This window comes from Pygoscelis adeliae, unplaced genomic scaffold (assembly GCF_000699105.1).
Source record: "Pygoscelis adeliae isolate BGI_AS28 unplaced genomic scaffold, ASM69910v1 Scaffold300, whole genome shotgun sequence".
Taxonomy (NCBI): domain Eukaryota; kingdom Metazoa; phylum Chordata; class Aves; order Sphenisciformes; family Spheniscidae; genus Pygoscelis; species Pygoscelis adeliae.
Genome location: NW_008824004.1, coordinates 477,965 through 488,461, shown reverse-complemented (window position 1 = coordinate 488,461; position 10,497 = coordinate 477,965). Strand labels below are relative to the sequence as shown.

The 10,497-nt window shown below is 41.0% G+C and overlaps 1 protein-coding gene across 1 annotated transcript in view; it reads left to right on the top strand.

Annotated features, from left to right (window-relative positions):
• Nucleotides 1-5,448, top strand: part of SAMD5 (sterile alpha motif domain containing 5) — a 5,967-nt gene extending 519 nt beyond the window's left edge. Inside the window, exons 2-3 of the mRNA XM_009325585.1 lie at nt 396-454; nt 5,208-5,448. Coding sequence (XP_009323860.1) covers nt 396-454; nt 5,208-5,448 — 300 coding nt within the window. The remainder of the gene's footprint in view (nt 1-395; nt 455-5,207) is intronic.
• Nucleotides 5,449-10,497: the final 5,049 nt, after the last annotated feature.

The following is a 10,497-nucleotide window of genomic DNA, read 5'->3' as shown; positions in this document are numbered from 1 at the left end:
CCTGAGTAACCCCCCCTCCCCCAACAAGGTAAGAGGGCCCCCGCCGGCCGCTGCCCCCAGGAGGGGCCGTGGTCCCGGGTGTGGTGGGGCAGCGGTGGCAGCTGGACGAGCCCTCCCTCCCACGGGCAGCGGTTGGGTGACCTCCAGCTGGAGGTGAGGGGGTCCGGCAGGGCCTGGTCCCACCTCTGCCATGCACTGGTGCCGAGTGTCTCAGCTGTGCGTGTGGCATTTTCGGAGGGAAACATGGCCAGGCCTTAGCACCGGCCAGGTGTGAAGAGGAGTGGGGCCAACGCGGGTCAGATCCACCAACGCTTGTTGGCCTGATGTGGACTTACAGGGCGGTGCAGCATGGCGCTGCGTTTCGGTTTCGCCTCTATGTTTTTCGTTCATTTTAGTCCAGCCTAGTCTGGGGAGTGAAGGCAGAAATTGACGGGACGGTCTTAGTGGTTTGGGGGTTTGTTTGTTTTTCTTTTCTGTGAAACTTTTCCATTGTGTGGGAGAGCGATGGCTTCTCTCATCTTTTGTTAAAGGTCATATTTTAGTGTCAGTTTCTGTTGCCGAAATGGCTCATGAAGCAAGCGGTAATGTGGCTGGAGGAACAACTCCTTCTGTTGCCTGGATTTATTTACTGGAGGATGATAGTGACTGGTGAATGTCAAAACTATTCATCAGCCACTCCAGCGCAGGTCGGTCTATATCCAGGGTACACAGTCTGCTGAAAGGCCAGAAAAGAGTACATTCCAGTTTGATGAAACTCCAATATTTACCTAATTCTTATCTTTTGAAAAGGTTAGAATGTAAGAATAATGTGGTTTGGAAGATAGAAATTGTTTTGTCTAAAGGGTTCTGTAGGTTTCCTGCTGGAAACATTATTTGCAGAATAAATAAAACTATAGAATTAAATGGATAATACTACAGAGGAGAAAAGGATTTGTGAAAGAAAATAAGGTATTATAATGCATGGTTGCTTCAGAGTTCAGAGCGAAGTGCTTCAAAGTTTTTTGATGACCCAAGTTGCCTGTATTTTCTTTAATGATTTGAAGTCTGATTTTTCGGAAAGACCGAGCAGTTGCAGTTGACCTTCAGCTTGTGGGCACTTTTTACCTCTGAAAAGCTTATGAAGGTATGGGAGCAAGGTGATGGGGAAATCTGCAGGTCTGGGTTTACAGAAATGTGAGGAATTAAAATTGAGAATGAAGTTTCTGCTGTAGGGGGCCTGGATGTGAGGATAACGAGTAAAATTCAACTGGTATAACAACGTGGAGGTGCAGATAATAAGACTGATAAGACAGTAAGTTTCAGGACTCCGGTTGTTTAATGGCTTGGTGATAGAGGGCCACTACTCACTTCTCAAGTACAGCACAGTTGACGAGTTTGAGATATTTATTTGTTCTCTTTTCCTGAAACATCTGGCTGATGACATTGTCAGAGACAGACAGTGTATCACATCTGATAGGACAGTAGCCAAATCTAACAAAACATCTGTGAACATCTAGTACAGCATCTTCCAAAAGTTACTGTATCATTTCAGAGAGGTTTTTTTCCCTCCCTTTGAAGTGATACATCATTGGACTGACACCCTTCTGAAATTACCATTACTTGTCCTATCTAAAAGGACTTCTCTGAAAGTTCTGGCTTATCGGTGTAGCTGCAGCACATTACCCACCTCCATAGCTACGTTTCACTTCTTCCTTCTGACTCTGTGTGTGTATGTTTACAGTCACCAATTCCGTCTTACCAAGTGGATCCTCTACCTTCTCTCTTCTATACTTCCTCCTTAGGAATTCTAAAATTTCTAAGATGCCAGCATATGACATCAAGGAAATTCAAATCTTTGGCGTTGATTTCTTCTTTAGCTCACCTTATTTTAATTTGATGGGCCTGATAATAGCGTGGATTAACTGTCAGGGCAAGCTCTTCTTACACAGAAAGCATCACTCAGCTTTAATTGGTTTAAATCTAAATGCAGTATTTTGAAATAGAAAGAGGAACCAAGCTTCCTTTCCTAGTTTTATTTCAGCCTGTGGTGTCAACGTATTTATTTTGGATGATAGATGTGTATAACATCATTTTTTTTTTACAGCAATAGAAAAACTTTCTCCATCTCCTCAGTGTGAATCACTTCACATCGTAGCATGTTGTAAGAAACCATAAAGCTGGCAAGATTTGAGTGTGTGTTGCTCAACATGTTATTCTGAATGCCACCCACTGTAGCAATCCATCTCCAAAATGGCTTAAAGGGAATAGCAAAAGATCACATCACTGTACGTAATTCATTGGATATTGTTTAGAGAAAGAAAAATGAAATATTGTATTCTTTCGTTTGGGAAAGAGCCATATTATGTCTCTTTTTAAAAAAAAAAAACAACAACAAAACTTTAGAAAATTGTGGATATAATTTAAGCAACCCGTATTATACTTTATATATAGAATATGCAGTGTACAGACTTCTGCATGTCAAAAGAAACTGGATGTAGTCTCTGCTGTGCACAGGATTAAAGAATCAGCTTGAGGTTTACGTCAAGTTTGTTGTCTACATTTATCACATGCCCATCTACAGATGGTCACGTGGATATTCTGGAGCAGGGCACTAGACACTGACCTATTTGATATCAGTTTGCAGTTCTGGTGCTGCTGAGCTGCTAACTAGCCTTCTGCTTCCCTCCATGGCTTACATGGAGAATGCCATCAACTTTTCCTCTTAATATCTATGAATGGAAAGTAGTATCTATGAATGGTGGAGCACGCTTGTGAGTGTATGTATGTATACATGTATGTATATGCATTTTACTTGTTTCCTGAAGAATACTTCATGTGTTCAGTTATGTATTTCTCAGACAATTTTGGAGTTTTATTTGAAAACGTCCCTGAGAACTGGAAGTGCTGCTCTTCTGCCTTGTTTATAGCCTTTTGCTAGCTGCCTGAGCTGTAGACGTGTCAAAAGATCAAAAATGAGTATTGGATGTGGATGTGGAGATGTTAAAAGCATCCTTTTGCTGTCCTTCCAGTGTTATTGCTGTATTTTCAGATGAAGGGTGAAACAACAGAGTGGGAAGGATATCCATTGGCATGGTAAATTTTAGTTTAACTTAGTTTGATTACAGTCAGCAGCAATGACTAACAACTACTTAGCAGGGCTTAATATAAATCTCTTAAAGACGTGCAAACTTTGAATTGAAGCCATGTGTGGGGGTGACTTCAGACATGGAGAATTATCGCAAACCATCTTGATTATTTCCACGGCCTCATGGAAGTATTTCCATGTCCAATTAGAACAAGGCCTCACCTCCTCAAATTGCATCTTAATATATATTATTTTTCAGGTATAAACCAAGGAATATAACTGTAACTGAGGAGAACTCTAGAGAAGTCAGTTTTTGTTCCATGTTGGTAATGCTCCTTAATACTCAAAGCTTTCTGTTTTAGTTTCACGCCTGCTGTTGCTGGCTGATAGCCTTAGAAGTCTCTTACATCTAAGAAACTTCTTGTGGAGGTGATGGGCCCGAATGCCCTTCAAACAAGAACCCGTGGTACCTCTCCGAGTCAAGTGAAGCATCTGTGTCATCTCAAAACATCTAGCTGCTTTTAAAAAATTCTCCTTGATGGTTGTAATTCTGTCCTTAATTAGGAAATTAATTATGCCCAGTGTAGGAATAGTATTAATATTCTTTTGCCATGTAGAAATTTTGGGGATGGGTCTGACAGCAGAAGGAAACCAAAATGAGCAGCCCCCCTGGGTTGAAGTGAAGATGAACGAAGGAGAGCGCAGCACTGACCTGAACCAGCCGGATCAGAGGAAGTAGAGCCTTTACCTCCATACGGAGACACTTCTTGCCTTGGCAGGCTTGTTGCAAAATGGATTATGTCCACACTGGCTTTGAGCAGGAGTAATGTCACTAAATGTCACTGTGGTAGGGAGAGCAGAGGAGCACCAATTTTGTCAATATAAAGACAAGTAGGGTACCTTGTTGTGCAACATGCCAAGAGAAATTAAGTATTCTATTTATCTTGAATATAGATTAAGTGACATTTAATAGTTTACTGGAATTTCATTACTATTTCTAATTGAAATAAATGGCCTGACCTGTTTCTGGAGGAACTTTATTCAATTTTTCATCTGCAGAGAATTGCAAATACATTAAAAATCACTGAAACCATACATGCATTAAAAGCTCCTGCACCAATTAAGATGATTTGCTTAGCCTCAGTAAAGTTATCCTCATGTAGTTTTCAGTATTTATTAGGGAGGATAAAACTGTAGTGTGACATATGTATATGTACGTGACCTGTTTGTCACTCACTGTGCTGTTTATGATTATCAGCATGCTTGGAAAACAAACACTAAAAATTCAGCTGCATTTGAGGTCATAATCTCAAGAGTTCAAGCAGATGTAGAAAAGTAAGAAGTCAGATCCAAGTGAGTGTCTGCTTAAACACCCAACCGCATTTTTTTAAAATTCTGTGCTGATGATATAGCACAGATTTGTGGTTCTGATTAAATCTTTGTTTAATCCTTGCCAGTACAAAATGAGGAATATTTCACATAAGTTAAATGTTAAGAGATAAAGATGCCAGCAATACTGCTTTGAAATACACTGGTTCAAGCTGAGTCTGGGGCTGGATAATGTAGTCAGCACTTTAGATATCTACAGAAGTGAATTCAGTGAATTAAAAATACTGTGCTTTGAAGAAATGGCAACACTCACCCATACTAGAATTAAACATCAACCTTTTTCTAAAGACCTGGCTGCTTTGGAATAACTGCATCAACTCTGATTAGCAGAGCGTTCTCAAATATGCCTTGGGGAAAGCTGCCTATTGACAAAAGTACTAGTGCATTAAGTAGTAACAATATTTTCATGGGAATAAATTAGCAAAGCTACAGGCAATGTTCAGGAAGCGAAAAGGTATTTTATATAAGAAACCACTGAATTTACCTTTGACTTCATAACTCTGTTTTCTTTTAAAAAAAATATAGCACTTTATATATTGGGCAGTTGTTTCGAAGTCCCAGTTTATTAAACTCACAGAAAACAAACTGGAAAAGATCTTCTTCCAAGGAGACATTAAGGCAAAATGTTGCAGAATATGAATAATACAGTATTGTGCCATATTTGCATTTGAATTGTTCCTGAATATTTTACAGTGTATTCAATCTCCTCTGGAAATGTTGAATGTAAATCTTCCTGGGTTTCATTATCTCTTAGTTTTGGGGGGAGGAAGATCCCATTAGGGTATATTAAAGGTGGAGTCCTGAGAGAGGATAGTATCAACTCGGCAGCCTTCTCGCTCCCTTTCTATGGTCGTGCTCAGTTCCCCAGCGTATTTTCTCAGCTCTGGTCGTGGTGGGGGCTGGCGGAGGAGAAGGGGAGCGTGCGGCTCCCAGCTCCGAAGAACTGTGCGGGGCTGAGCAGCCTGCCGCTGCGAGCAGCAGCAGCTGCCCTGTAAGGGGGATCCTTCCTTCGTCCTCCAAATGGCTCTAAGTTTGAAGGAAAAGCTGAACTTACAGGTCCCTGGCAAAAGAGAAATGCCTGCCTTCTTGTAGTTCCCTGAAGGCTTTTTCTTCTCCCAAAGGACATGATTCCGTCAGACCTCTGTGGCGCAAAGCTGACCTGAATTTTCTCACATAATGCGGGGTTTTGTGTGTGTGCTGCACATCAGTAGGGACACCACCAGTGGTGCGGCAAAAGTCTAACTACCAGTTTCACTCCTGCACACCGACATACCTGTCTTGTTTTAAATAAGTTTGGTGATCATAAGTCTTTCTGAGGAGAAAACACATTTTAAGGGAAATATTTCTGTTGATACCCCCACCCCCGGAGCTTCTGTCTCCGCCATATGTAGGATGCTGAAGCCCATGCTGTTACACAACCATGTGTGAGGAATACCAAAGGAGCCAAGATAATTTCTCACCAATGAAGTAATCTTGTGAACCATGTTTCTAGTTTTGTTTATGACCAATATCGCCATCTCACATATACCATAATACGTAGGGCAGCCGTGTCCCTGATTTCAGATGTGAAATAGAAGAATTTGCCTAAAGTCATGAAAAATTTTAGACAGATGAAGCATTGGGACCCAGTACTGCAGCATCTTTGTCCATTGCCTTAAGACTAAGGGTAAACTTCCTTACGTGTAAGTAACAGAAAAGCGATCAAGGAATAACCAGTAACTTCCCGATACGGCAATTAGTTATGCCTGTTAATATGGCAATTAGCTAGGCCTGTTAATTTTGCCTGTTAGTTATATCCTGTGTGCATATGTCATTATGAAGAGTCCCTATCCACTAAGGTATATAAATCCATATGTATAATCTGAAACATACTAACAGCTATTACAGAATTTTTGAAAAGTGCAGCAGAGGGGTTTGAAGTGACAGGAATATTGTTATTGCAAGTTAGGAATGAATTTATTATATCACTTACAGGAGCTCACTTGCTGGTTTGAGACTCTTCCAAAGCAGGAGAGGACGGAATGAGTTAAGACTAGATTGGTAGGTTCAACTTTTAAATTTCTTGCTTTGTCAGTTTGAATGAGCCCCTTTGCTTGGCGTTTGACAAAGCTATCTGGTTCAATCTCTTTGTCTAGGCTAATATGACATCTCATATTGATGTGCTTATCTTGACAAATGTGGTGGCTTGTACACTCTGCAGGAATCGGCGTTTATTAAAAGAGCACGGCAGTGCTATGTTTAGCACTGCTGTGTTATTTTGGGACCGGCTGTGCAGCAGGAAGGGGAGAATCAGGTGAACCTTCCCTGACACTGGCAGTCTATGAGCCAGGCTGGCCCAAAACCATCTCCAGTGACTCATCTAGCCTCTTCAGTTTGTTCCTTGCAGACAGTAAAAAACTTTTCTTACTGCAAAACAAAAGAGAAGTGGTGTGTCACGTGAAACACAAGTAGAAGGGCCTTCAAATAGTATCTTGTCCTGGTTCTCACAAACTCAGCAGGATGTGAATGACAGTGATGCATGCCTCTCACGGGAGTCTTGCTCCTCCAGTTGGTCTCATTCCCAGTGAAGTCAGTGGGGGTTTTGCCAGTGATTTCATTTGATGCTGGGTTTGGTGTGAAGTGTTCGAATTTAAATCAGCTAACAAGCACACGCTTACTGACTGTAATTGTTGTGGTGGGTGAGAACAGGATGACATGAGATGAGAACGATAACTACAGCAGTAGCATGCAAAGAAAAGAAATCAGAACTTTTCAGAGCTTCAAATACCACCATTAGCAGCTTGAACAGCAGCAAGGCAGACTTCTGAACACAGATCTTGCAGGTTTGTGCTAGAATACATAGTTGGTAAATGTTCTCTGAAATCTACATTAATGTGTAGTGGCTGGAATCAAGTATACATAGTTGTTTACAGCTGTCCTCTCAGTAACTTAAAATCAGGGAGAAATGGCAATAATATACAGCAAAGAAAACTTACAACTGGGTACAAATGTCTGTCTTCCACAAGTTCTTTTTTCCCAAGAAGAATTGCTTTGGTTTTAAGGATCCACACCCTGATGCAGGGTTGTGGTATTATCACTGCATGTGATGTCAGTGGGAACTTTATGGGGAAATCAAATCCGGTTCTGATGTCTGTGCCTCAGAAACCACAGGGTAAATTTGGTGTGGTTAAGAAAAGAGTTAAAAAGCTGGAAGAAAACTTGCCTTTCAGTCAGAGACTAAGAAAAGCTTGTACTGTTTTTTTCCCAGAGTTAGTTAAGTGGCCACTTGGCCATGCTCTCACATGCATGGAAGGAAATATTTTTATTAGCAGAAAAAGGCATTGAGAACTTCAGTGGCTGAGAGCTGGAGCTAGGCTATCCATGCTGTGAAGAAGGCCAAAAGCCAGAATAAACCAAAAACTTAATGAGTCAATATTCCATAGAGAAAAAAACCCAAACTCAAAAACCAAAACTAGGAGCGGGCGCCAGTTCTGCATCAGTGCCCTTGGTTTGTGGATAAAGAAGTTTGCTGGGAGAGATTCTTCTGCACCAGCAAGCTCCTGTCCCGTGGGCTCCACATCTCCCAGCTCTGCTGTCCCAGAGCCCTCTGTGTACCCCAGAGCTACCCATTCCCTGACTTCTCCTAAATCATCTCCCCTAAGTCTGCCTCAAGGCACACTATCTTCTTCTCCTCTAGGGGCAATCTCTTTCCCACCCAGGAATGTACATCTTTTGCCTTAGGTCTCCCTAACCTTTTTCTCCCCAAGCTACGTTCACTCAACAAAGCTGAGGAGTGTTAACCATGATCTGTTTGGGTGGAAAGACGGAATTGATGCAGCGATACCTCTTTGTACAGCTTGAGACAATGCTGTTTTTCTCACTTGATCCCATCCCACCCCATCCCAAGCCCTGTATGAGTTTCATTCCATCTCCCTCTCCTGCTGCCCTAGAGTCCCAGGCTGTAATTTGGATCCTTCTCTCTCCTCCCCCAGGCTCTGATGAGAAGAGAGACTTTCTCTCCCATTCAGGAGAGTGGGGCCATCACTTCTCCCTCCTTCGTGCTCAGTGCCCCCAGCTGCCTTCCCATTGAGCAACACAGGTGGCTGAGCCCAAGTTGTCGTCTCATAGAGCCAAAGCTCTAGACTTGGATCTTAAAAATTTCGATCTTAAAACTGCCACAAGCTGCAGTTATCCAAAGTCCCTCCAGCCCCAGTTCTGTGGCAGAAAGAAGGGAGCGATCTAGGAAAAGGAGGATGCATTATAGCTTTCGAACATATGTGTGGAACTGACTTGGTCTTTTTGAAGCAAGACTGAATGTATTGTTAAAAAAATAAGTTGTAACCTCATCAAAAGTTATGAGTTCAGTGCAAAAATGTTGAATGATTTTTTTGGCATAATTTTTTAGTGCTAATCATGTGATCATGATAATTGCTTCTAATTGCAGCATCTCTGAATTCTTGTCCGATTGTTTAGTGGTTGCCAAAATGTTTTTCTTCAAATTTTGTTTAAAACTGTTTTACTAATAACTGCTTGTGTTATACTGTATTGAGTATTTTTATACAAGCTGATCTCTGATCTTTTGTATACCTCGTAGTTAAGGTTTCCCCCTAAATATCCAGCTATTAGTTTAGCAGATGTTTTTCCGTAGCTAGGGAATGAGAAGTACCAGAAAAAAGAATCATCAAGAATCGAATTTGCCCTTGAGAATGTCTGTTACAGATCTTCATGTGCTAGTTCCTAGGCTAAAAAATTCAACCTAAAGGTAAGAATGAGTGACTATTTCAGCATGTGAGTCTACATTCTCTCTCATATCAGACCAAATGTCACAAGGAAATCTCATTTTAAAACACTATAATGAAGAAACTCAAGGGTTAATAAAGAGAACTGTGGAAAGGTTAAGGTGTTAGCATTCAAAAAAGGGGAAAAACAGAAAATAAGGAAATGTGACTTAAACTATACCAAGAGATCTGGAAAAAAAGTCATTTTGATTTCACCTGTTTAGTTATTTTCACGTGAAGAAAATTTATTGGACTTTTGCTATGATAACTTCTAAAGAAGATTTTGCCAAGAGAGTATTTCAGAGGGAGGATTTTCACATACACTTGGTATTTACACAATGATAAAAATAATGCTCAGTAGCTTGTGGAGTAAGACGGAGCAGGAGGAAGTTTGACAGGAATACCACTAGCTGGTTTCTGTCCAGGTCTAAAAATTACATACAGTAAGGACATACTTCATGCAGCCAGTGACTAGAAGTAATAAAATGTGTGTGTGTCATTGCCAGTAGTGTGAAAACCAAACGAAACCCTCCAAAGTCACTTACTTTGTATCTCTTTAAGAAGATTAGTATCCCCAGCAAAGGTTATGGCAAAATTCTAAAAAGTTGACTTTATTTCCCAGCTCTGTGGTCTAGAAACTCAGTGTTTGAAGCAGCATTGAAAAATTCTCCTTTCAGTAGTTCCTTGAGTCCTGATGCAATTATTCCCCAGGAAAAGGATTTTATTATAGATAGAAAGGCATGCACGTGCCGCATACTGAAAGGAAGGGAACTAACTTAATTGCTATCAGATAGCTCAGCTAATCGGCTGAGCCAGGCTTGCTCCTGGGTACTCCCAGGCTGGTGGCCTCAGTGCTCATTTACTTCTATAAGTATGAGTAGCACTGCGTAGGATTGAACCAGTTTGGAGTATTTTTCCAGTGGAGTGTAGATAATCTGCAATACCACTTGTCCCAGGTAAGTTTTATGCGTATCAATGAAAGCAGAGATTATCATAATTAGAGGTAGTCTGAATCTCTTGTTGAAATTGGCTTGCACTGATACTGTAGCAAGTATGTGATAGTGTGAGTGCTGTGCATTTCATAAAATACTACATCACTTACCGAATTGGGTGGTTTTCATATGAGCCTTCAGTAGCAGGTATTAATTCACCTATATAGAAAGTTGTAAAGGATTGAGGTGTTTCCCATAGGAATTATTTCATCTTAGAGCTGGAAACTTACTTAAGAGAGAATTTATATTCTAAACTTATGTATATTAAAAAGAACTGCTTATGCAACCACTGGAG